This window comes from Lepidochelys kempii, chromosome 2, assembly GCF_965140265.1.
Source record: "Lepidochelys kempii isolate rLepKem1 chromosome 2, rLepKem1.hap2, whole genome shotgun sequence".
Lineage (NCBI taxonomy): Eukaryota > Metazoa > Chordata > Testudines > Cheloniidae > Lepidochelys > Lepidochelys kempii.
In genome coordinates this window covers 60517957-60545239 of record NC_133257.1, presented here as the reverse complement: position 1 = coordinate 60545239, position 27283 = coordinate 60517957, and the positions used below count along the sequence as shown (strand labels likewise).

At 41.3% G+C, this 27283-nt stretch overlaps 1 protein-coding gene across 15 annotated transcripts in view; it reads left to right on the top strand.

Moving 5' to 3' along the window:
• The window catches only part of C2H8orf34 (chromosome 2 C8orf34 homolog), a 394188-nt gene that overhangs the window by 54013 nt on the left and 312892 nt on the right, over positions 1-27283 (top strand). For all 15 annotated transcript variants that reach the window (XR_012157172.1, XR_012157171.1, XM_073330923.1 and 12 more), the window contains exons 5-6: positions 10934-10962; positions 18233-18405. Coding sequence is in view for 13 of the 15 variants with exons in the window: in XM_073330923.1 (XP_073187024.1) it covers positions 10934-10962; positions 18233-18405 (202 nt within the window). In the remaining 2 variants the exon portion in view is untranslated. The remainder of the gene's footprint in view (positions 1-10933; positions 10963-18232; positions 18406-27283) is intronic.

Below are 27283 nucleotides of genomic sequence, written 5' to 3'. Positions count from 1 at the left end.
CAGGGGGTGACTCTAGAGAAGATAGTCATCAACAGTGAGGACGCAGTGCTTCCCGATACCTCTCCCAGGGAAGAGCTGATGTGCACATGTGTTCCTGCTGTGTTGGGAGTATGTGTCATGAACTACTTAAATACCCCGAGAACACTCTGAAATGCAAGAGAGAGAGATTTCACAGACACATCATTATCCTCTCTACAGCATACACAGTGCACATCTGAGAGTGGGAAGTAATGCACCAAATGCCTCTGAGAGAACATTGAATATGCCCATTAAAACCAGATATTTCTGACCGTCTAACTGAAAACACACAATTGTGTGGAATGCAGCTAGATTTTTCAGTAATGTCACACTGGTTACATGCTTAAGATGTAGCACTTCTTTAAGTGAGGTACAGTTGTTGGTCTGAAACATGCTGTAGTCATTAAAGGTGACTTACCCACGATCAGTTACACATCTTGTCCTAAATGCCAGTGTACTGTGGTCTGCTAATTGAACTACAGTAAAAAGAAAAGGAGTACTTGTGGCACCTTAGAGACTAACCAAGTACTCCTTTTCTTTTGCGAATACAGACTAACACGGCTGTTACTCTGAAACCTGAACTACAGTACTAGCCATCAGTATTCTGGGATGGTTTCTCCTTTTTTCTGTTCAACCTGAACTTTCCAATCATGTTGTTCTTGCTTGAGATCAATGTTTGTGATTTAATTTGAGATTGACATTTTTAGATAAGTTCAGTCAAACCTGTAAAGAAGATAAAGCTATCTCAATACTGCAGCTGCTACGTGATATAATGCCTTTGCTTATAGAATCTGTTTACTTTTAGTGTGATGTATGAGTAATAAAAGAAAATGATATTTGCTAAGATTGAAAAAGGAGGAATCTGCACATAATTATTTCTATTCAGTTCTTAAATTAGGGCTTTCCTTACACTGAGATAACTGTGGCCTCAGTTGTAAGTATCCTTTTCCTACGCTCTTTAAATTTTTAATTACCTTTACCTTTACTATTTGGCATTTTATTCTAACCTACTATAAGTTACTGGACCACATTCATTTTTGAGTTACAGCCCTTTGCAGAATAGGAATTTTCCTTGTGTGGGAGTGCTGGTACAGAGCCAGGAAATCAGAATATGGCTCCTGGGCGACCCCACCTCCCAACCCTGGTGTAAGGGGTGTTATTTCTGGATTGTTGCCAGCTGGTGTAGGTTAGCAACAGTTTGATCTAACCTACTCAGGTGCAGATCTGCCCTGAAATCCATGGATTCTGTGATGGCTCTTTGGAAATTGGCACATACAGTGGCTGCAGGACCAATCTCCAGAATAGTTAGACAAGAATTCTTTCTTTGGGGACTTAATTAATTTTATTTCTCAAACTCATCTTTTGGACTGGACACTTAAAGATGGTCCTGTCTGCTCAGTAAGATTAAAGCACTTTTCTCAGGAATGTGATTTATCCAAAATGTCTCCCTCCCACCTTGCTGGACAGCATACTATACACTGGCAAATCGCTGCATTTGCACTTTCAGTGGTGGTGCATGGTTATAGTTTGTAAAGCACTTGAGTATCATTCAAGATGGAAGTATAGAAACACAAAAAATAATTGTGATTAATAATAAAAGGAACAGAGACACATAGTGTCAGACTTTCAATTCAAAGTGTCTTAAGGTTATTGGATTCTTACTGGGGAAAATAAAATTGTGGTAATGTCTTGTGGGTGAAGTGACTCAATGGAACATATAAGACTCTAGTAAATTAAACAAAATTGCGAAGTCTATTCTTTCTTTTCAGGCTCTGAATCTGAGATTTCATATCACTTCCCTGTCAGAGCGGTTGATCAGGTTATTCTGTTAACACTGGAACTATTACTCTCAGATTTTGGACGGAGCCCTGGTGCATGAAAATCAGAACGCTTTACTGAACAGGAGAAAAATTGGCTCTTGGGAACTCTATAGCTGTCTTCTGGCTGATTAGGAAAATGCAACAGTATATTTACATTCACTCTTAATGAATGCTCCTCTATATTACAAGTCGTATATCTTTTCCTAGAATATGGTGTACACAGCAACTTACTAGGCATGAGTTTGAGGGGGTGCGCATATACAGAAGTGATTACAAAAAGGAAAGGATCTGGGCTGAACTAATAAATTACACACATTATGTTCTCTTTCCATATTTTAATTCAAAATGAGTCCCAATGAGGGCAGATGATGATAGATCTCCCTTAGTTTTGTGAGAGTCATTTTCACTCAACTAACTTGCTGGTTTATGTTTTTCATTACATACATTTAAATATATTACATTTTCTTATTACATATAAGTCCATTAACTGGTGTGCCATTCATCAGAGAGGAGGTTTAGCAATACAGGGTTTTTGATGCCTTGTTTTAGGCTAGACTAAGCTTATATATTCCCCTAGTGTTTGTGAAAATGAACTTGTTGCTGTTAAATTTTTGACACCAAATGCTAAACATTGCTCCGTGAAAGGTTGTAGTCAAAGAGTGAATGAAAATTAAAATACACTATATGGTGTGTTAATGATATTTGGTTTTATTACAATAGAGCAGTATGAATTATACTCTAGTACAAATGATGACTATATATAAGAGCTAGGGATTATTAATAATTTATACCCTTTCTAACTTTCTCCTTTAAAAATATTTTGAAAGTGCACTTATGGCTCAGCATATCAAAGTTAGAGAAATCTGCCTAAAGACAAATTTGCTTTCTTTACTATGGAAGATATTATTCCTAGATTGAATGGAATCAACCTCTATTCATTACTTCATGCTGGAAGTCAGTTTTAGGCAGAGGACCCTGCCTCCAGACACTGACACAATGAACACATTTATTTCTTCACTCTCACAGTACTGTTACTACAGATTGCCATTTGACATCACAAAGAAATCTCCAATCCACAACAGAAAATGAGAGAACAACTTGGAGGACAAAGAGGTGGTATATTTATGGGCAGTATATTAATCTATGCTGAGATAAAAGAAAATCATGACAAACAATTGACCAGTATTCTAGATGTAAAGGAGTTGGAGGGTGCATGTAACAGGGTGGCTTATCTCATTCTTAGGGCCCTACCAAATTCACAGTCCATTTTGGTCAATTTCACAGCCATAGGATTTTTAAAAATTGTAAATTTCATGATTTCAGCTATTTAAATCTGAAATGTCACCGCTGTTGTAATTGTAGGGTCCTGACCCTAAAAGGGGTTATTAACGCGGGGAGAGGGAGGGTTCACAAGGTTATTGTAAGAAGGTAGCAGTACCACAACCCCTACTTCTGCGCTGCTGCTGCTGGTGGCGCTGCCTTCAGAGCTGGGCAGCTGGAGAGTGACAGCTGCTGGTCGGGAGCCCAGCTCTGAAGGCAGCGCTGCCGTCAGCAGCAGCCCAGAAGTAAGGAATTAATGGTATAGTATTGGCACCCTTACATCTGTGCTGCTGCTTGCAAAGCTGGGCCCTCAGTCAGCATCCACCACCGTCTGGCCACCCAACTCTGAAGGTAGCAACGCAGAAGTAAGGATGGCAAGGCGTGGTATTGCCACTCTTTACTTCTGCACTGCTGCTGGCGGAGTGCTGCCATCAGAGCTGGGTGCCCGGCCAAAAGCTGCCCTCTGGTTGCCCAGCTCTGAAGGCAGCACAGAAGTAAAGGTGGCAATACCATGACCCCTCTAAAATAACCTTGTTTACACACACACACACACACACCCCCACCCACACTCACTCACTCCCTTTTGGGTCTGGACCCCCAATTTGAGAAATGCTGATCTCCCCTGTGAAATCTGTATAGTATAGGGTAAAAGCAAGCAAAAGACCTGATTTCATGGTGGATGCACTGTAGGTGTATTTGGGACCCGTTTGGTTCAAGGGTTGGGACTAGCTCGCTCTGGATGAGGGTCTGACTACGTCTGGAGCCAATGAGAGCCACCAAGGGTGTCCAATTTACATGCACAGGGACCCCAAGCTTCTCTGGGGTCATCTTCTGGGCCTGTGGACTGGCTACCCAGGCTTGTCTATAATTGCAATCCATGTAGGGTCAATCCCTTTGGAAATGCCTGTCTTGGCCATGCTCATAACTGTCTCAGGTCCCTGTGGCCAGAGAGTCCATTTTCAGCAACCCGAACCCCACCCAAGGGTCTTCATCCCATTGGGATGAGACTCGGGTGGCAAGCGGCCACTGAGTTGTGCCTAGGTGGTTGGCCGGAGCCTCAGACAGGCATTGGGATCCTCCGGACTTTGTCAGGCATGGGCTTCCCCCAGCTGGTTGATCCCTTTCCCTCAACTCTTCTGGTTTTCAGTCCCGTGGCTCTCCACTTTTGGCCACCAAGTAAACTTCCCCCCGGCTGGGAGGATTTGAGTGAACTGCTCCAGGACTATGGCTTCTGCTACCTGGGTTCTGGACTGCTTGTCCAGTTTCAGCCACAGCCAGGCGTAATCCGTGAGGTGCTGGGCCACTGCTCTTCATATAGCCCCCAAAGGGTACCACTCTCAACGGAAACACTGTTTGGTATGTCTCAGGGCTGATGCCTGTGTGATCAAGTATAGCCTCCTTCACCTTTTCATAGTCTAGTGCTTCTCAGTGGTCAAGGTTGCAATAAGCTGCCTGGGCGGGTCCCGTCAAGTATGGGTCTATAAGGGTAGCCCTGGGCTACTTCCTACCATGACTCTGTGGTCTGGGCGACTATTGGGTTCCTCTGCCTGGGTTGTTCCTGGTGGCTTCGAACTCCCTGTGGTGTCCACAGGTATTGGGGCATCACAGAATCATAGAATATCAGGGTTGGAAGGGACCTCAGGAAGTCATCGAGTCCCCTGCTCAGACCAGGACCAATCCTCAACTAAATCATCCCAGCCAGGGCTTTGTCAAGCCTGACCTTAAAAACTTCTAAGGAAGGAGATTCCACCACCTCCCTAGGTAACGCATTCCAGTGTTTCACCACCCTCCTAGTGAAAAAGTTTTTCCTAATATCCAACCTAAACCTCCTCTACTGCAACTTGAGACCATTACTCCTTGTTCCGTCATCTGCTACCACTGAGAACAGTCTAGATCCATCCTCTTTGGAACCCCCTTTCAGGTAGTTGAAAGCAGCTATCAAATCCCCCCTCATTCTTCTCTGCCGCAGACTGAACAATCCTAGTTCCCTCAGCCTCTCCTCATAACTCATGTGTTCCAGTCCCCTAATCGTTTTTGTTGCCCTCCGCTGCACGTTTTCCAATTTTTCCACATCCTTCTTGTAGTGTGGAGCCCAAAACTGGACACAGTACTCCCAGATGAGGCCTCACCAATGTTGAATAGAGGGGAACGATCACGTTCCTCGATCTGCTGGCAATGCCCCTACTTATACATCCCAAAATGCCATTGGCCTTCTTGGCAACAAGGGCACACTGTTGACTCATATCTAGCTTCTTGTCCCCTGTAATCCCTAGGTCCTTCTCTGCAGAACTGCTGCCTAGCCATTTGGTCCTTAGTCTGTAGCGGTGCATTGGATTCTTCCGTCCTAAGTGCGGGACTCTGCACTTGTCCTTGTTGAACCTCATCAGATTTCTTTTGGTCCAATCCTCTAATTTGTCTAGGGCCCTTTGTATCCTAGTTCTACCCTCCAACATATCTACTTCTCCTCCCAGTTTAGTGTCATCTGCCAACTTGCTGAGGGTGCAATCCACAGCATCCTCCAGATCATTAACGAAGATATTGAACAAAACCAGCCTGAGGACCAACCCTTGGGGCACTCCACTTGATACCGGCTGCCAACTAGACATGGAGCCATTGATCGCTACCCATTAAGCCCGACAATCTAGCCAGCTTTCTATCCACCTTATCGTCCATTCATCCAGCCCACACTTCTTTAACTTACTGGCAAGAATACTGTGGGAGACCGTGTCAAAAGCTTTGCTAAAGTCAAGGAACAACACGTCCACTGCTTTCCCCTCATCCAGAGAGCCAGTTATCTCATCGTAGAAGGCAATTAGATTAGTCAGGCATGACTTGCCCTTGGTGAATCCATGCTGACTGTTCCTGATTCCTTTCCTCTCCTCTAAGTGCTTCAGAATTGATTCCTTGAGGACCTGCTCCATGATTTTTCCAGGGACTGAGGTGAGGCTGACAGGCCTGTAGTTCCCAGGATCCTTCTCCTTCCCTTTTTTAAAGATGGGCACTACATTAGCCTTTTTCCAGTCATCCGGGACCTCCCCCAATCGCCATGAGTTTTCAAAGATAATGGCCAATGGCTCTGCAATCACATCTGCCAACTCCTTTAGCACTCTCGGATGCAGCGCATCCGACCCCATGGACTTGTGCTCATCCAGCTTTTCTAAATAGTCCCGAACCACTTCTTTCTTCAGAGAGGGCTGGTCACCTCCTCCCCATGCTGTGCTGCCCAGTGCAGCAGTCTGCCAGGGTCTCAGCGCCTCTGGCTTCTGCAGTCGGGGGCTGCGACGACTCTAAGGCTGGAGTCTGCAGCGGACATCCTTCCTCTCTGGTAGTGAGCCCCCACTTAGCTGAGCTGCTCACTCTTATACTGGTACTGCATATAGGGCATAACCAGTAGGGGCATAGGGATGGGGCTGTCTCAGCTCACTTACCCCACACTGCATAGGAAAGGGTTGGGGTAAGTTCACCCTGTTACACACAGGCACATTGCTAGCCCCTCTACAGCATACACAGGGCTCAACTGGGAGTGGGAAGGAATGCAACAAATACCTGTGAGACACCTTTGAATATGCCTTTGGATTTGCATTTCCTTCCTTCCAAGTACTTTCTAGGATATACACTTCACATGTATTGTCCCCAAAAGGGCTTTGGAGTTCCTAATACTTTCCAGGTGTTGCATTAGGCAGTCTCCTAAAGAAGTTACATACAGTTCACAATAACACATACACAATTGTATTTTTAATTCAATGGTCCCCAAAGGTAAAGGTAGAAGAGGGTTCCAAAAAGAATTAGATTAATTCATGGAATATAGGTCTATCAATGGCTATTAGCCAAGATGGCCAGGGATGCAATTCCATGGTCCAGGTGTCATTAAACCTCTGACTGCCAGAAGCTGGGGCTGGACGACCCTGGATGGATCACTTGTTAATTGCCATGTTCTGTTCATTCCCTTTGAAACATCTGGCATTGTACCATGTCAGAAGACAAGATATTTCAGAATCTTTAACATAAAATTCTGTTAGTTTTTAGATTAGATTATATTAAATTAAATCGTATTCAGAGGTCAGAGTCTGAAAGACCAGAATTAAGTGATAATCGTTTGATTTCAGCTTAACAGTATGTGTTTAGATTTCATATTTACAAATAATTCTGTTTTAAACTGACACCATCAACTTGAAATGTAACCAGTTACAATAAATGAATTTAAAATAGTTTCATATACCAGGTTTATCCCTTTGTCTACTTGACAATCTTTTGTTTTACAGTCATATTTTTCTATTTTTTAAAATGTGTGTTCTCTCCTCTGTGCTGTATTAAAAAAAATTCACACAAACAATGGAATTTGATAGGCTGTACAAGGAAAATGGTGTCAAATGCACAAGGTAATGAAAATGGAGTGACGTTTTTTGCTCTAATTTTATCAGTTTTCAGAATTTTATGACTTAATTGCAACAATAGTGAGTAAATGGTATGAACAGAAGTGTGGTTTTTAAATTGACTGTGTCATTTTCAAATAAATAAATTACTTTGAAAATAACCTGCTTTAACAACAAAAAGTCAGTATTTGCCAACAGTTAAGGAAGTAACTGTGGTAACTCAGATACAGTTGTTTGGTGGTTATGATTCACCCTGTCCAGGGAGCACCCATAGCCACTGGAAGTCTCTGCTAGCAACACTTCAATCAAGCTCTGCTATTAGGGAGTTAGAAGAAGTCACTGGGGCCCAGCATCAGTTCAGATGGCCCTGGAATCCTTTGGATCCTGGGGGATCTGCCAGCTTTGAGGGTTGTCCACATTGCCCCTTTTGAAGATGCATGAAAAAAGCTATGTGGGAGGATCTCTGTGAAGAAGTCCTCATTGAAATCCCTCTCTTGTTTTCCTGTATTGCCATAGGGAGGGAGTGATGTAGGTATGAGACAGGACTTCAGGATCTGGCCCTGTGATTACAAATATATGAATCCCTAAAATTCTGCTTTTTTTGTTCTGTGTTTATTTCTTATGATATCATCAGCTGTGGTACATGTGTAACTTTTCCTACTTAATGTTCAGGGCGTGGTACCGTGGGACCTTCATCCCTGATTAGGGCCTATAAGCATATTTATAATGAAATAATAAATCAGTAAGTATCCTGTGGGAAGGAATCCTGCAAACAGAAAACCTGACCATTTGTAGTATAGAATGATTTCCTTTTGGCATAATGGGAACATCAGGGTATGTTATCATTTTCACATTTGTCATTTCTAGTTCCCTGAATTTAAACTCAAGGAAAATTCCTTAAGAAGTAAATCTGGATGGAGAAATGCTCTTGCCATTAACCCTTTGAATCCTAACGTTGGTGTATATTGTTATCTTCAGGATTCTAGGACATTGGACAGGAGCCAAGTTACGTTGACTTCCATGTGGCTCCTCCTTCCTTATACTCCTGCCATGGTCTCTTCTTTTCCTGCTTAAGAATGAGCTCTTCCCTAGGGTCTTGCAACATAACCCCTCCTCAGGCAGAACGTAACCCCTTCTTAGGCAGGTACGGAGCCCTTCTGCTTCTTGTTTACTTTACCCTCCTCGGTGCTAGGCATAAGCAGATTAAGCAATTGCTTAGGGCCCCACACAGCTCAAGGGGGCCCCCTGTTAGTTGTTAGTATGTGTTGTCAGGGTGCAACAATATTCCTGTTTATGGCCCCAAATAGGCTAGCACCAGCACTGCCTCCTAGGCATAGAGTCATCCTGGGCTTTGTAATGATTCTGCTTCTTTTGTGATTGCTTTTGACAATGAAAAGAAGTCCATCTGCGTTGCTTTCTGGCTCAAGAGACCCAACATTAGTGACTGGACATGTGGAGCAGGAGAATAGGGGACTGCTCACAGGGCAAAAAAGCTGGTTTAAAAAATCATTGAAAGTTGCTGAGAAGATGTAGAGTGTCTGAATGGATAGATCATAATATCTGGATTAGCTTTAGTTTTCCAGAAAAAATCAAATGCTATGGAGAGCTGGTTTTTGGAAATCCTTACTTAGGTTTACAGAGCTGTGCATGGTGAAGAGACAGCTACATTTCATTTTCACTCTTTACTTCTGGGCAGCTGGTTTCACTTGCATACACCCACACAACTCGGGGGTGAGAATGAAGGGAGGAACAATGGATTTCATGGCATATGTTACTCGAACTGGGACAAGTTCCTGCTCCACGTACTATATGGACAGTAGTGTAGTTATGTACTAAATAAAAGCCTTAAGGTATTGAAAACAGATTAATTGCTGTGGGGATAGACAAAGTGCATTTTGTTGAATTTAATTTGTAAACACTGAATGACTGAAAAAATGTTCCATTAACATGTATTGATCAGGTCCTAAAATGTTAATTATAGTTCTGTTTGTATTTCACTATGTTTTAAAAACAAATCAGTAAAAGTAAGCCATCTAAAATGAAAAGTAGCAACATGTTGGTATATTTGAAAATTTATCAATAAAGTAAAAAATCATACACCTATGGTATAAAAATAACATGCTGTTAACTGTGTGCAGTATTATTGGAAATAAGTTTAGACTGAGCTAACCCCAGGGTAAATTTACAAAGATAAAGAACAATTTTAGCTCTCAAATCTGCTCCTAGATGTATAATGCATAGCTTATAAAATGAGCTGTCCTATACTGGAGAGCAGGATCACTTTATAAGTCTTAGATGACAGTCATAAGAACATAAGAATGGCCCTACTGGGTCAGACCAAAGGTCCATCTAGCCCAGTATCCTATCTTCCAACAGCAGCCAATGCCAGGTGTCCCAGATGGAATGAACAGAACAGGTAATCATCAAGTGATACATCCCCCAAAAGTTTTGGCTGAGGTTTAGAGCAAAATCACTCTACGGGTTCAGTGGAATGCCAGGAGAAAAGGGTGCAGGATGGTGTTGCATATGACATAGTGAGGCAGGATGAGCAGCATCCTTTTCATAGCACATGGGGTTGTACTGGCAGCTATGCACGTCTAACACACTGCAGCCTACACCATATGCACACAGATATGATATAAATGGGACATAGTGAAGCCTCAAGCAGGCAACTGTATATGTTGCTATCAGCCGAAAGTGTAAGTCATCAGAATATTAGGTGCCATGTTGTACTTCCTCAGGATTTGGAAGAGCTGCCCTATCTAGTAGCGTGATCTTCCCTGCAAGACACTGGACTTAATTCTCTTCTAACAGGTTTAATTCCATTGACTTTCATGGAGTTATTCCTGCAAGTGCAAAGTAGAGCAGAGTCAGGCTTATGTTGCCTTTTGATGGCAGGCAGATACAATGCATATGCTGTGTGGATGTTTGTTGGTCAAAGCAGGATTTGAATCATAATGTGCTCAGACTAGAAATATTAAATTGCTTTTTTAATTTTAGAAAACAAATAGAAGCAAATTTTAGCTTTTCGCCAGTCCATTATCACAGCCACAAATTTCCAGAAAGAAAAGGAGTACTTGTGACACCTTAGAGACTAACAAATTTATTTGAGCAAATAAATTTGTTAGTCTCTAAGGTGCCACAAGTACTCCTTTTCTTTTTACAAATTTCCAGAGTTTCATAATTGTTTGAAAGCTCAGTTTGATTATATTGCACCTGAAGAAAATTATAGTACATTGCTTTTGGTCAAGTTCACTAATGGAACATAATATAACAGACTGCATTTGCAAGAAGAGAATTATGCAAGTTTCAAGATTAAAATTTGTTTTACTTACTGTAACAAAATACATTTCCACAAAGAATGTTTCTCAAATTGCTTTTTAAAATCTGCTTTGTTTTCAGGCATTGCTATTTCTGATGAACTTGAGAAGGTAAGAGATATTGTGTACCTAATGAATAGTGCAAACAGGCAGATTTTTATGTAGTTTTAGGCAGTGAGAGTTCAATTTTGCAGTCCTTGCACGTATGCTTAACTCTTATTTAGTTCAGTGGGGAGTTGGGTACCTAAGGGCCATTGACAGGGCTCGTATATGTTATGGACCTGATCGAAAGTCCACTGGCATCAGCGGAAAGTCTCCCATTGACTTTAATGGGGTTTAGCTCAGGCCACATAAAAGCTATTGAGCTGTACATCTTATTTTGCTTAATTTGGTCTACAGCGATAATTTAATAGGATATCTAAAGCTAAATATTTCCGAGAAGTATAAGTATTTTTGATTTGAGGTCATATTTTTGGGTAGCTCCTATAAAATTTAAGTTAATTATACTGTTTGTGAAAATCTTTAGGAGTATTCTTTGGCCCCAAATCTGATTAGGTATGCACATGCCAGAAAAACAACATGAAAACTAAGTTCACAGTTGCCTGCAGTATAAGATGAGCTCCTCAATTCTGGCCACTTAAAGTGATGGAGAGACTTTTCCAAGACAGGGGTTTCAGCGAAGCATGATGGATATTGCCAAGGAGTCATGTGGGATATTGGGCTGCTATCTACAAATGACGGTGTTTACTCACACCTCTTGTGTGTTTTGGCACTGATCTTTTTAATGGTAACATGCATTCTAAACTCAAGTAATCCTGTTAATTACGTTAAGCATGTGCTTATAAGCATTTCAGGACTTGGACCTTTACTCTTACTTTTTACACATATCTAGAACTGTGTCCAGTAGTAGTTGTTAAATGTAAAAACAAAAGACCTGCTATTAGAACCCTGACAATGTGAATAGTTTGTATTGAAATGAGTGAGCCAGTCATAATTGTTTTGCCTGTCATAAACCTGTGAAATGTCACTTTTTTTGTTGAAGAACAGAAGCATTTTGAGTGAAAGAGAATTCATTATTCCACACACTTTTTTTTATTTTTGAGGAAGTATCTAAAGAAACTTATATTTCATCTTGATGAAGACCTCTTTTTGCCTCAAAACATGCAATATTTTGAAATGTTATGTTTCAGTGTGAAAATCACCATTTAATGGGAAGCAATGTATTGGTGACATTACTGAGATACTGATTTGTTAAATAAATTTCAGCAAAAATGGAGTTAATTTGTTACTGTACTTAACTGCTTATTTAGAACATTCTGAAATTTTGTTTTAATCCTTGTCTACTTTTCAGTCGTGCAAACTGTTTCACATCTTTACATTATTGCATCTGCTTTATCATATGTTTCTGAGTAAAATATGTAAAGTGGAAAAAAATAAAGAGAAACCATCACTTTGAAAATTACATTAATTTTTTTTATGCAATGTAGTTGTAACTGTGCTGGTCCCAGGATATTAGAGAGACAAGGTGGGTAAAGTAATATCTTTTGTTGGACTAACTTCTGTTTGGCGAGAGAGAGACAAGCTTTTGAGCTACACAGAGCTCTTCAGGTCACCAAAGTTTGTCTCTCTCACTAACAGAAGTTGTTCCAATAAAAGATATGACCTCACTCACCTTGTTGCAAATTCCTAAAATTACTATAATTAAAACAGATTAATTTACATATCTTTCCTCTTTATTCAGTGTAATTACTTTGTGTATAGTTAGTTTTACTGTTTTGTTGGTGAGATAAACCCTTTTCTAGCCCCTGCAAGAAGTTTTTTTTTTTTCCCCCAGTAAGAGCAGGAGCAAAGCTGACCCTGAAAGCAAAGAGGCAGCAGGCAGAGTGTGCACAGAAAGAAACTGAAGGAGAGGTGTTGTGATTCACAGATCAATAGATTTAAGGCCAAAAGGGACCATTATGATCATCTAGTCTGACCTTTGAACTACAGGAGTCACCCTCTAACATTGTACAGTAACAGTATTAAACATAAAACAGTATTATCCCTAAAGCTGCTCTATGTCTCTGCAGCACTATAAAACCTCTCCTGCCTGGTTTAATTTTCATAAAGAAGCAGTAAACACAACTTCACAGGAAGAGGGATGAGCCTGAGCATGTTGGCTATCATAGTTTTAGGATTCCACAAAGGACCCTGCTCAATATAACAGGGGAACATAAAAAACTCACTCAGTTTTAAAGCATTTTTAGAATTCAAGATACACTATTTAAAGAGTGCTGTATTAGAAAACTGTTCTTTTAATTAGTTATTTAAAATCAAGTTGCATCCTTTCCTGAAATGTGTAGCCCTGGATATGTTTACTAAAGGTAATTAAATTATTTGAAAATATTTTCAATATTTATTCATAGCTACATCTTAAATGTGTGAGACACTCAGGTTAAATAGCAATTTTAATAATAGTGGGGTAATGGGTAATTATAGGCAATGGGTGGGTAATAGACAAACACTAATTGCACATCTCCGTTCATGTTATTTCACAGACAGCGTTGCAAAGGCTAGGGCCAGCACTGCCCAAAAGGGTTCCTGGAAGTATGATTAGTTCATGCATGGGTTCTCTGGCTCCTCCAGTGAGGGCTGCTGCATTCTGGGTGCTATTTACATTTTAGAAAGGGCAGATGGTATTTGAACCACTGATATCACTAGGTTCCACTAGGAAAGAGTAGCTTGAAATGCAGCCCGGACTCTGAGAATGTCCTGCTGGTTGCCCAGAAGAATGAGTTGAATCAGCTGTTAGTATTTTGCTTCATCCTCTCCTGGGGCAGAACCTTCCACTTCGGGAGTGCACTGCTAGCTCCAGATCCTCAGCTTTATGGAATACGAATTGCAGGGTTGCAGTTGCAACCGCCTTCCAGTATACTTGCTACCAGCATGGGGCCCCTCTGCCTGTCCTTGTATTCCAGAGGCAATTCAAGTGCCTTGTTTTAGCTTACATCAGAGAATAACGTGGCCAAGTACATTTACAATCTAGAGACTTGAAATTGGTCTGATATGTTTACAATGAAAATGTCTAATTTCAAATGCAGTTTTATGCATATGAGATGTAATAGTCGTATTGCTAACCCAACGTTTTCAAAACATAATGAGTAAGACCCCAAAATCACGAGAGATTCAGAAGTCATGAGATTTTTGAACAATAATATATTAATATACAATAATATATTGGGGAGTTTTATTTGCCTTTTGTTTTTTGACCTTTTTTGGCATTTCCAACCTTTTCTTCAGAAATGTAAGGGCTGTTTTTTAAAAATAAAGCTAACATTCTGAATCAGAAGCCTCCAGGGATTGGGGCTTTACATAAAACTCCAGATAAAGTGAGATTTCAATAACATTGTGAGATTTGGCAACAGTGCATACCAATTCCTTTGTTTCACTCACTTTTAGCAGTAACAGTTAGTAATTGGAGAATACCAAAGAGTCAGTGATTTGGGTTACACAGGGGTGAAGGTGGCCCAGTACATAAGTTTTGACACCCTACCCCCCAGCCTAATATTAAAACATTCAATTAGGGTTTTTTTCTAAGACTATTTTTTATCTGTGCTATCTCAAAGATACTTTTTTCATTTTCTAATCCTGTAAATACAAATATACTGCACCCATAAATACAGGATCCATTAAACTATAATCTATAGAGGAGAACAAATCTCAACTTTAAACAACGGGTGAGTGCTGCACTCGAGAAGTGGCAGAACACAAGTACCAGAAAAGCCGAGTTGCTGTTCTGGCTCCCCAAAAAAGTGCCAGAACAGTGTCCTGGAGCATTCTGACGGGATTCGAGCAATGACTTTAAATCATCAAATTGGACACAATTCCCTCTCCTCCTCCCCAACCTTATGGGAAGACACATGCATATGGCTAAGATTACAGACTGACTCTCTTAAATTCCTACTTATCCTCTGGAAACTCCAGGACACACCATTCTGTATCCTGTTTGTCCTTTAAGGTACTTGTCAGGCTAGCATTTCAAGGTTTAAATGGGAGATGCAGGTGAAAACCTGACTGTAAATTAAATATTTAATTTACTCAATCATTTTGAAGGAACACTCCAAATAATGCCACAGTTTTCTCAATACAATCTTCTCTGACTTCTTGTTTACCACTCTTACTGTGAGGGGCTGTAAGATTGAAAGGAAAGAAATAAATTAGGTCACTGACATTTTGATGTGTTGATCTAACTCCGTTTTAAAATGGAAGCAAGGTATAACGTGATTTGTTAAACTTATTTATTAAATTGAGCTTGAAAATGCTGTGATATAAGATGGCTCAGGACCTCCAACTGTTTGAATGGAAGTCAGCATAAAAAGGGAAAACAGCATTCATGTGCTAAAGAGTCATATGCAAAATGCACAATGTATATTGCAGGTAGGGACAGGAGAAAGTTGAGTCTGAAAAAAGTGTGGATTTTTAAGGGTCTTTTCAATTTTTCCTTATGGTAATCCACAATTTTCAGCAAAATATAAGGCAGCAGATAAAACCAATTTGTTAGCTAATTATAAATTACCCCTCTCTTTCACTCTCTCTCCTTTGGCTAAGAGCAGTTGGAACTGTTAGCAAGCACTTCCAAGGGGTAAGAGAGGCCATGAGGCCTTTACACACTTTCAGAAACTCTGTAATTGGAACATTATCTGTAATAACGGCATGACACACAGTAGTACTAGAAAAATACTACTCTTTATTTCCTCCCTCTAGTCACATGACATGGGTCAGGATTACATCTGTCAAGTGACAGGCACCACTGTCCCCTGATTCCTGTGGTGACTGTTATGCTACCTGACTGCTTTACAACACAATTCCTACAGCAAAAAACCATTTTCCACAAATTTCTGAAAAATTTAAGAGTACCACACAACAAAAATGGCAGCGATCCTAAAATGTGCTAAATCACTTTGTTTTCCCCATACAATTGTCTCCCTTTTCAACTACTAGCTTTTCAATTTTAAGATAGTTTTCAGTATTGCTACAATCTCATCTCAACCTTGCAGTAAAATGTCACCACCTAAACAATGATTTCAGTGGGCCTATAGGGAAACTCTGGGCAGAATTAAACTGACATGAAAAAGACAGTGGCAAACATACATTTTACAGAAGTATAGGGTAAAAGGTGGAGTGAGGGAATGTGGTGAGGTGTTATGGTAATACAAATAATAATAGCTAAAGAGCAAAAGAGATTAAGACCCAGATTTTACAGCTGACTCTGCATTGGGGAAGTTGATGGGTGGAATGGATGGAAGCCAACTGCAGGCTGGATATATAGATATAATTCAAAAACATCCCTTCCCATACAGGGTAAGATTCTGGCTCTTTCTAAGGTCTTCTGTGCCACTCCAAGTGGCCCTAAAACAGCCCTGAACAGGTAGCTGAGGATTTCCTCCTACGTAAGGAAAACCCTAGACTGGTGCAGAGTTAGACACCTGTTATGTGAACAAAACGCTTGCATGCTCACACAGACACACGAAATTGATCAAGGAATATAGGATCTGGCATTTGAAATCTTTTCAATTTCAAGTTTTGTCTTTTAACTCCTACATTTGGCTTCCTTATGTTAATTGGATAGACATTATTTACAGATTTCAAACACTATGAACACTTTGGTGGTTTATATTATGAATAACTGCTAATATTTCAAACTTTGCATTTACTATAATTTAAACTAGTCATCCCAATTATTTAGTGTTCCTTTAAAGATCATTTGTTGTTGAGGAGGACAAAAACATATGATTGTGAATCTAAATAATCATCCTGCTGCTGCTTCTCCAGATGCCATTTATTAGAACTGTGTTGTTCTTACAGTAGGATTATTTCATGGGATGCAGAGCCAAATAAGGGCCATAAGGATTTGTCTTCCTAAAATGACTGTCTTTCATTACAGATCAGAATATATAATATATCTTAATTAGGAGCACTGCATTTTAAGTTTCGTTGCTGTCCTAGAAATGGCATTCAATGAGTGCAGGATAACTATCTCCATCACATCATTTCAAAATGGCAATTCTGGAGCATAATGATTTTCTTCAAATTATCGCTATTCCGCATCAACTCCCACTGTATACATAAGGACACACACCGAGAAAATGGGAAAGGCTTTTGCAGTACTTTTATACAAACTCTTTACGTAATCATATGAGCCATTTGTTTCTGTGTGATGCTGTGAAACATCAGTAAAGTTTTTAAAATGCCCAGTTATTTTTTTTTGTCTCCTACTAGTTATTCCACCATATATCTTCAAGCAAATTGTCAAAAAAATATGACTTCTAGCTTTGAAATTGTAGTTTATCACAGTGGTAATACACGATATACATTATTTATTGCCTATTGCAATGCACTGAATGTCAGCCAAATAAAAAATATATTTTAATTGTGGATTTGAAAATATGGAACACAAAAAACCGGCAGGATTATTTTAAAATATTCAGTTAATTTCCATGCTCAGTAAGATTTTCACACTGAATTCATAATGCAAAAGAGAGATGATATTAAAGCGAAATATACCATCTTCGCTGTGTTCTTCAATATTCAAGTGACCTCATTCATTGCTTAACATAATTGAAACAGTGGTGCTTCCAATAGGAGGGGGTTTATTTATAGTTTTAAAGCCAAATCAGTAGTGATGGACACCTGCCACTCCTGTTCAAAACTATTGGATTTTAAAGGGAAAAATGAAGAGAGGTTCTGAGTGAAGCTGGATGAAATTTTTCAGACAAATAATTAGCTGCTGATAAATGCAGTTTTGGGTAGCCCAAAACTATTCATAACTTTGGGGAGTAATTATGGCCAAAAGAGAATTCTTTTTTAAAAAAATTGAAACATTTCATATCAACATTTTAAAGTACAGCATTTTAACTTTGTTTTGAAATGACATTTTATTTTGAAAGTTAGCTAGAATTATTTATTCTTTAAAAAGGGTAAAAGAAACACCCAAAACCAAAATGAAACTAAAAAACAAATAAACAGAAAAATTCTCACAGGTGGAACAAAACATTTTGTTCAACCTGAAAAGATTTGTTTTGTTTTATAGGCTCAGCAGCTGAGCCAAAAAATATTTTATTTCCTCAGCTCCAGTTCTGAGTACAAGGCTCGTCAAAACCTCTCTGGAGTTAGGGCCTAAATCCAATGTACACTGAAATTAATGAGAGTCTTTCCACCGATTTCCGTGGGCATTGGATCAGGCTTTTGACCTTTTAATCTCCTGTATTATTCTAATAAGAAATCAATACATGAGGTGAAGCAGTAAGTTTTTGTTTGTTCCTTGTTTCCAGTTTATAAACATCACTGAGAAGGAGCAGTGTAGAGTTGTTTTGGGTTTTTTTTTGCTTTTGTTTCTATTCAGGACACAACAGGTTTTAATGCTCCTCTTCTAAGACCTCGTGTGATTGGAGAATGGGTTGGTCGCGAGGAGAATGATGCTGATCCATTGGCTGCGGAGATGTTGCAACCTCCCGTACCAAGAAGTAAAAATGAACAATGGGATAGTGAGGATAGCAGCAGCAGTCCTGGAGGAAGGTGAGGTTTTGCTTTTATAGTTAATGACTCCTGAAAATCTCATTGCAAAAAACTCTCTAATTTTTAAAAATTATGTAACGTCCAGTTTTAAGGATCAAGAATGTGAGGTGTATTATTTTCCATATACAGTATACCAGCAACCAGAAAATATGTAGTAGGGATTTAATGATATTGGGCACAATATTGTAGATCAGGGCTTGGCAACCTATGGCACACCACGTGAGCTGATTTTCAGTGGCACTCACACTACCCGGGTTCTGACCACCAGTCCAGGGGGTTCTGCATTTTAATTTAATTTTAAATGAAGTTTCTTAAACATTTTAAAAAACGTATTTACTTTACATACAACAATAGTTTAGTTATATATTATAGACTTATAGAAAGAGACTTCTAAAAATGTTAAAATGTATTACTGGCATGCGAAACCTTAAATTAGAGTGAATAAATGAAGACTCGGCACACCACTTCTGAAAGGTTGCCGATCCCTGCTGTAGATGCTTATGCACATGTGTAGTCCCATAACTTTATTTATGTGCATAAAGTTAGGTGTATATGTTTTTATGGTAGGGTGGCCAGATGTCCCGATTTTATAGGGACAGTCCCGATTTTTGGGTCTTTTTCTTATATAGGCTCCTATTACCCCCTACCCCCTGTCCTGATTTTTCACATTTGCTGTCTGGTCACCCTAGTTTATGGAATTGGAGGCATGATTTTAGAAATGTTTTGATTGGTACTTCAGATGAGACAGTTTAAGCCGTCTTCCTTCTTTAGGTGGTTTGTTGTAGCTGTTTGCTAATTCTATCCTAGAGAAAAAGGAACAAATATGACTATCCTCATTTAAAAGAAAAATTGACGGGGAACAGCAGCTCCTTTATATTATTACAGGGCTTATCACCAACAAATTCCCCCTTCCCCCCATTTTATTTCTCATGTTCAGTTCTTCAGTTAGCATCTTGGAACTAAGCTCTTTCTCAAGGAGAACATTATATTCAGTGTAATGAATAGCTTTTGATAATTCACTGTACTCAGTTATCTCTTAGCTGAAGGGGGAAAAATCAGATTGTTAATGTACCTCAATCACAGCAAATGCATTCAGTTTTCACAAGCAGAACATTTTACTTGATTAGAATGACAAAAGTGGACTGTTTGTAACAAAAGGAAAAGGGTTCACGTTTTTTTCCAAATGTGATTCACACTTTTTTTTTCAAATGCTAATGTTGTACAGTACCTTGTACAATGTTACATTCTGTGGTGCTTCTAGAGTCATCAGGTCCTCCATTGACTAGAAGCACTAAAGTGAAAAGGCTGTGTCTTCTATGTGCCCAGACTAGGACATTGACTGTCACAAGTACATTTCCGTTCCTCCTTGACATAGGTAGAAATACTCTCCCTTTGAAAACATCTGCAACATCTATGGCCTTGAGAGCTCCTTTATGTAAGAATTTGCTCCTCTGCTTGGTCTGTCAGAAGCTGGTTTTGTTATTTTTTCAGGCTAGTGATCATTCCCTCAAGTAGGATGGCAGATAGCTCCTGTATCTTTGCCAGTCAATACCAAACTGAGCCAAGGCTCCCTCTTTTTCTCTCCCAGGCCTGGCATTGTTTGCTGGTATAACAGGGCGGGGCTATCTGGGCCCTAAGGCTTTCCTTAACCCATTCCATCCTGGTGGAAGGGTTCTCTGCTTCACCACAGATGGGCATCTATAGGTATTCTTAAAAATTCAAGTAAATAGAAATACATGATGATGGTCAGCTCACTTAGCCTGGCTTCAGACTAGAGGAAGAAAAAAGAGCTGAGCTCCAATTGGCTGCTCAGCACTGGCTCTCTGGTGGTGGTGTTGGGCAGTGGCAGTAATGGGCCATGCAGCTCATTATTGGGGCTGGCTTACCAGCCATGTGCCTGCTTTTTCAGCAGCATAATCAGAGCATAGAGATGTTCTGTTCTTGAGTGGTGATAGGAAAGGTGGATGCTGCGTCCCCTTCCTTAGAGGGAAGGAGGCAGAAGATGGCTTCCTCTTCCTAACCATCACCTAAGAGAGACAGAGAAGACAAGGGATCAACCACAAAGAACATTTTTATTTGTGAAGAAGGATATGGGAATTTTTATTTTCTGAGACTTTACTGCCAAGGGTTTTAGGGAGAATTCCGATTAGTTCCTTTGAGAGTATTATTCAAAGACACTTAATGAGGTGAGGGAAGCAACAGAGTCACCATTGTCATATTGAGGGGAGTACATGAGAGAGAAGTATGTGGTGCCTGATATGAGGAGAGAATCCTAGGGTTTGGAGGAGCCTAATTTCAGATAGAAGGGGCTGATGAAGAGTTGTTGAAAGTTTAGCACATAAGTGTCCAGGGATTATATTAAATTACATTTTCAAAATTTTTCACATTCTCCAAAATAAAATCAAACAACTTGTTTCTATGTGATTTAAAGCTGTTTTTTGTTACCTGGCCCTTAAAAGAATGCTCATGCCCCTGTAAGAGTGAATGGCCCCCAAATATATGTGATTTCATACGTGGGAGGGTGCTGATTTCATTTATGTTGTCTACCATTTCTCTTTTAATTAAAATCCATAAAGGGACACCAGTAAATATCTCTACTTTATTGCACAAGTAAAATTCATCCCTGCCCGACCACACATGGCCTACATAAACTGGCTTTGTGTAGGGAGCTAGCTGAGGTTCAGGAAGAAGCATAGGAGGCACCTGAGTCTTCTGCTTGGTGAGGGGAGTACATGAGAGAGAAGTATGTGGTGGGGCCTCACCATTTCACTCATTTCTAAAAATGACTTACGGAGCGGTGCACTGTAGGTAGCTATCCCACAGTTCTCGCAGTCTCTGCTGCCCATTGGAATTCTGGGTTAAGCTCCCAATACCTGATGTGGCAAAAACCATGTCGCGGGTGGTTTTGGGTACATGTCCCCAGTCACCCCTCCTTCCGTGAAAGCAACGGCAGACAATCGTTTTGCTCCTTTTTCCGTGTGGATGCCATACTGCTTTCAGCAGATGGTGCAGTAGGACTGCTATCCATCATCATCCACTGCTTCCATTGCAACTCTGTTCTGCTGCTATTGACTCAATAGAAAATTTCTCCACGTTGTCTGTCATGGGTTCCTGGGTATGTGTGTTCTTCCTCGGGAAATGTGCGCTGTGCTAACCGTCGTCATCCACCGCTTCCACTGCAACTCTCCTGCTCTCATGAATCCACCTCACAGGTCCTCTCGTCGTTCTCTATCAATATCTATTGTCGTGGCATCCATCGTCAGCCACCGCTTCCGCTGCAACTCTGCTCTCCTGCAGATGCCATACCACGGCAAGCATGGATCCCGCTTAGATCACCGCAGCTGTATGAACCTTGTAAACAGCTCGCACATTATCCTGCAGTATGTGCAGAACCAGAACCTGCAAAAACAGGCAAGGAGGCGACGGCAGCGCGGTGACGAGACTGATGAGAACATGGACACGGACTTCTCTCAAAGTACAGCCCCTGGCAATTTGGACATCCAAATGGGCAATGGGGCAAGCTCATGCCATGGAACGCCGATTCTGGGCCTGGAAACAAGCACAGACTGGTGGGACCACATAGTGTTGCAGATCTGGGATGATTCCCAGTGGTTGCGAAACTTTTGCTTGCATAAGGGCACTTTCATGGAATTTTGTGACTTGTTTTCCCCTGCCCTGAAGCACAAGAATACCAAGCTGAGAGCAGCTCATACAGTTCACAAGTGAGTGGCAATAGCCCTCTGGAAGCTTGCAATGCCAGACAGCTACCAGTCAGTTGGGAATCAATCTGGAGTGGGCAAATCTACTGTGGGGGCTGCTGTGGTCCAAGTAGCCAGCGTAGTCACTGAGCTGCTGCTATCAAGGGTAGTGACTCTGGGAAATGTGCAGGTCATAGTGCATGGCTTTGCTTCAATGGGATTACCTAACTGTGGTGGGGCGATAGACGGAACCCATATCCCTATCTTGGGACCAGACCACCTTGGCAGCAAGTACATAAACCAAAAGGGATACTTTTTCAATGGTGCTGCAAGCACTGGTGGATCACAAGGGACGTTTCACCAACATCAACGTAGGATGGCTGGGAAAGGTACATGAAGCTCGCATCTTCAGGAACTCTGGCCTGTTTCAACAGCTGCAGGAAGGGACTTACTTCCCAGACCAGAAAATAACTGTTGGGGATGTTGAAATGCCTATAGTTATCCTTGAGGACCCAGCCTACCCCTTAATGCCATGGCTCATGAATCCATACACAGGCAGTCTGGACAGAAGTCAGGAGCTGTTCAACTATAGGCTGAGCAGGTGGAGAATGGTGGTAGAATGTGCATTTGGACGTTAAAAAGCATGCTGGCGCAGTCTACTGACTTGGTTAGACCTCAGCGAAACTAATATTCCTATTGTTATTACTGCTTGCTGTGCGCTCCACAATATCTGTGAGAGTAAAGGGGAGACATCTATGGCGGGGTGGGAGGTTTAGGCAAATCGCCTGGCTGCTGATTACATGCAGCCAAACACCAGGGTGATTAGAAGACCACAGCAGGGCATGCTGCGCATCAGAGAAGCTTTGAAAACCAGTTTTATGACTGGCCAGTCTACAGTGTGAAAGTTCTCTTTGTTTCTCCCTGATGAAAACCTGCCCCCTTGGTTCACTCTACTTCCCTGTAAGCCAACCGCCCTCCCCTCTTTGATCACCACGTGCAGAGGCAATAAATTCATTGTTGTTTCACAATCATATATCCTTTATTAATTCATCACACAAATAGGGGGATAACTGCCACAGTAGCCAGGAGGGGTGAGGGAGGAGGGAGGCACCAGGAGGGGTGGTGGATGAGGGGAGGAGGGAAGGACTAAGCCACACTACACTTCAAAACTTATCAAATGCCAGCCTTCTGTTGCTTGGGCAGTCCTCTGGGGTGGAGTGGTTGGGTGCCCGGAGCGCCCCCCACCCCCGCTCTGCGATCTTGGGCATCTTGGTGAGGAGGCTATGGAACTTGGGGAGGAGGCCGGGCGGTTACACAGGGGCTGCAGCTGCGGTCTGTGCTCCTGCTGCCTTTCCTGCAGCTCCACCAGACACCGGAGCATATCAGTTTGATCCCCCAGTAGCCTCAGCATTGCATTCTGCGTCCTTTCATCACGTTACCACTACCTCTCCTCTTGCTCCCACAACCTCTCATCTTGCTCATCCCTCCTGTCCTAGCGTGTGTGAGTTTCTTCACTTGCCTGCCCCCAGCGCTTCCCACTGCACCTCTCTATTCAGATCCAGTACAGACACCACTGTACACATTACTTTTGCTTACATCCACTCCTCTGCTTGGAATTCCCGGGGGCTTCCATGGTCCTTGGGATTGGGCTGGTCACTCCTATGAAGTGAAGTATTTCTCTCTATGTGAAATATATGCTATATGTGAGACATACAAATCAGACAGTTCTGTGTACTGTATTGCTAAACAGCAAACACATTCCCCATTATTTTGTTTTGCTATAGGAAATATAATGAGTTGGCTGCACCCAGGGATACAGGTTCCTTTTGCTGCAGCAGCTGAGTGAGAGGCAAAATGTGCTTCCTGGATTCTTGGGACTTGCCATGCAGCAAGCTGAGCCTAGCGAGAGTGCAGCAGTGCTTCTATTGCCAACTCTTTTTGTGGCCACTCCTTGTGTATTATGGGCTGTAAGGGGAGATGGAATAGAACTGTTCTGACCTCTTTGTACTTCACAGAGTACCTCCTATTCCCCTAGCCACTGTGGTGAGGGGCTAGTTTCAGCTAGTTTACAATCCCTCTGAACTGACAAAGTCTGGAACTGGACTTGTAAAATATTGGTATTCAAAAACGCATCTTGTATAGTCAAATAGTTATTTATAAAAATAAACATAAAATAAATGCTTGGTTGTTCTAAACAGCAATATCCGTTGGTCAAAGTTAACTCATGTATAGTTCAAGTCAAAGATATTATATAACTAACTTTTAATTAAACATACATATAATACATCAATAAGTACTGGGAGCAGCATGCTCTGAATTTATAGGGCTAATTAGAATTCATGAAATATTAAACTATTAATCAGTGTTTTGTTGACTGCACCATCTAAATTACAGTAAATTACTCTGTTATTTAATTAAAACTGTTTGTAGCCTAGTCATTTGGTCACATTTTACTTGTAACTAAAAGAGGAAGCATTTCGTAATTCATAATCTCTGTTTCTATATAAATCTGGTAAAAGATGATTTATAAACATTATGAAGTAATTTTAAGACAAATGTAAAGACAACATTTTTGATAGTTTATTGGCCATTCATTACCAGTACCTACATATGCTAAGCTTGTAAACTAACGCTGTAACAGCAAGAAGAGGAAAGTAAAAATTGCTGTTGTTCCAATATTTCTCCCTCACACAGTTCTCCCCTAAGAATAGTGAAATATTCTGAGTATCCAGAGGTTTAACCCTTGCAGATTTAGGCCCATGTTGTCAAAGATGCAGGCTCTTTTTGTCAGCTCCTCCAATCACTGGGAGGATGGCTGTCATTGGTGCCATGTACCACTAAGTGCCTCCCCAGCCTAGCTCTTCTGACACATCAGATTGTGGTCACAGAGTGTAGAGGGCAAGTTGTTATTGCTTAGAACAGTTTAGGCAACTTTCAGACCTAATTTATGGCATTCTCTAGGGCGGTGTTTCCCAAACTTGGGACGCCGCTTGTTCAGGGAAAGCCCCTGGCGGGCTGGGCTGGTTTGTTTACCTGCTGCGTCTGTAGGTTCAGCCGATCGCGGCTCCCACTGGCCGCAGTTCACTGCTGCACGTCAATGGGGGCTGCGGGAAGTGGTGGCTGGTATGTCCCTCAGCTCGCGTCGCTTCCCGCAGCCCCCATTGGCCTGCAGCAGCGATCCGCGGCCAGTGGGAGCCGCGATCAGCCGAACCTGTGGACGCGGCAGGTAAACAAACTGGCCCGGCCCACCAGGGGCTTTCCCTGAACAAGTGGCATCCCAAATTTGGGAAACACTGCTCTAGGGGAATGAACAAATGTCTAGAATGGCTGGTTCCTAGGTCTTGCCTTTCTGTTGCTACCACACTCCCTTTTTTGGTACTAGCCCTTTCAGCATAAAATAGACTGTAGAAGATGCCAGTGGACATGTGGCTTGTGGGATGCTATGGGTACTATAGTCTGTGATGCCTCTAATCTCACTTTTAACAAGCTTTCCCTAATTTTGCTCCTCTCAGTATTGTACAGTGGAAGGAAAATATATTATTTCTTTGTTAATAATATGGAGTCTGGTTTTCAGAGGTGATAATCACCTATAACCTCTACTGAAGGCAATGGGAGCCGGCAAGGACTCTGCACATTTGAAAATCAGGTCTACTTATTTAAAAGGAAGCGGGAGTGATTTTTAGAAATTGATGGCATAGAGGGAGGGAAATTACTAAAAAAATTGGGAAAGGTACGTTAGTCAGATTCAGGTAGATTAGTAGTCACTGGTTTGTAAATTTAGCCTTTGATAGAGGCTCTTTGTTGCTGGTGTACAATCGGGAAAGTTAGTAACGTGATAAGGGACAATATGAAAGTACTAGTAGCAGTTTTGTTGGTAGCTGGCTGAGCTTCAAGAATTCACTTTGTGGACATAGGATTCACTTTCATGGTTTCCAGCATGTCAAAAAATTTCCCTGGGATAGTTCTGAGAAGAGGATAGAGATCTGGGGATTTCCACACAGTGGTAATATGTGCACGCAGGAGGATTTTAGGGGGTTTTAATGAGAATCTCAGTTCTCAAGAGTTAAAAGCTAGGGACTCAACTAAGTAGCTAGAACCCATGGAGGCTCCACCTATATGCAAACAACCACCTCTTTCTCAGAACCTGCTCTATCTTACCATTACTTATGTGCCTCGGGGGGGGGATGGAGTGGTCTACATCTGTCTACTCTACACCTATATTCAGGAAGAAACAGCAAGCCCATTTGCCCCTTCTGGGATAAATGGTGGTCTGAGGCATCTCCTACATTCTCTCCATAAAGTGGTGGGGTGGGCCTCAGATTTCTCTTCTATGGTGTATCTCATGGGATCTGAGTAGTTTGGGGTTTCCCCAATTTCCAAGGGTCCTCTTTTAGGCACAGCCGCCAACTATCTTGCATCTCCAGGTGCCTGCCTGAATCCTAGGTTATGGGTACAAGTGCTTGATCAGTAATAAGGATCATGAACTGCACAGAAATATTAACATCCGTTACTGGAAGAGGAAATACTAAAAAACATAGTCTCCTGACTTTCAGTTCAGTGGACCCTTCTGTGGGTTAAAGGGAAATTGTGACTTTCACGCAAGATGCATGATTCTTGGTGGGGTCTGCTTATGCAAACTTCAACCTGTTCCCTGCATGTCCCCAATTCCTTGAGAAATCAGCTCCATTCTTCCTTTCCTCCCCTTCTCCCGCATAAATGAATTTGGTCCCTTTTGTACTGTTGTGATAACTGGACCATAAAAATTTACCCTAATTGTGACCTCAGCTGTGAAAAGTGAGTCAAAGTTCATAAAGTATCACAATAACCCGGAACAACAAATGTTGATGGGAAAAACTTCAAAGGGGAGACAGACTGAATTATTACAAACTAAAAGGCCTACAGATATAATTCAAGGACTGTGTTATGATCGTGCTTGGTAAACAAGAACATTTTGAGATACCAAAAAGCTATCAACCAAAATTGGTGTGTTGGAAATTAGGCTTAATTAGTGGACAAAGTAATGAAGGGATAGGCGGTTCTGCCCACCACACCCTTTGTGGAACCTTAAAGAAAGACTTTGGCTACTGGAGGGAGCTTCACCATCATGGCTGCCATCCCTATTGTCTCCTGGGATCCCAGAATCTTCTTTATCCTGATCCTGAAAGATGTCCTTACTAGTC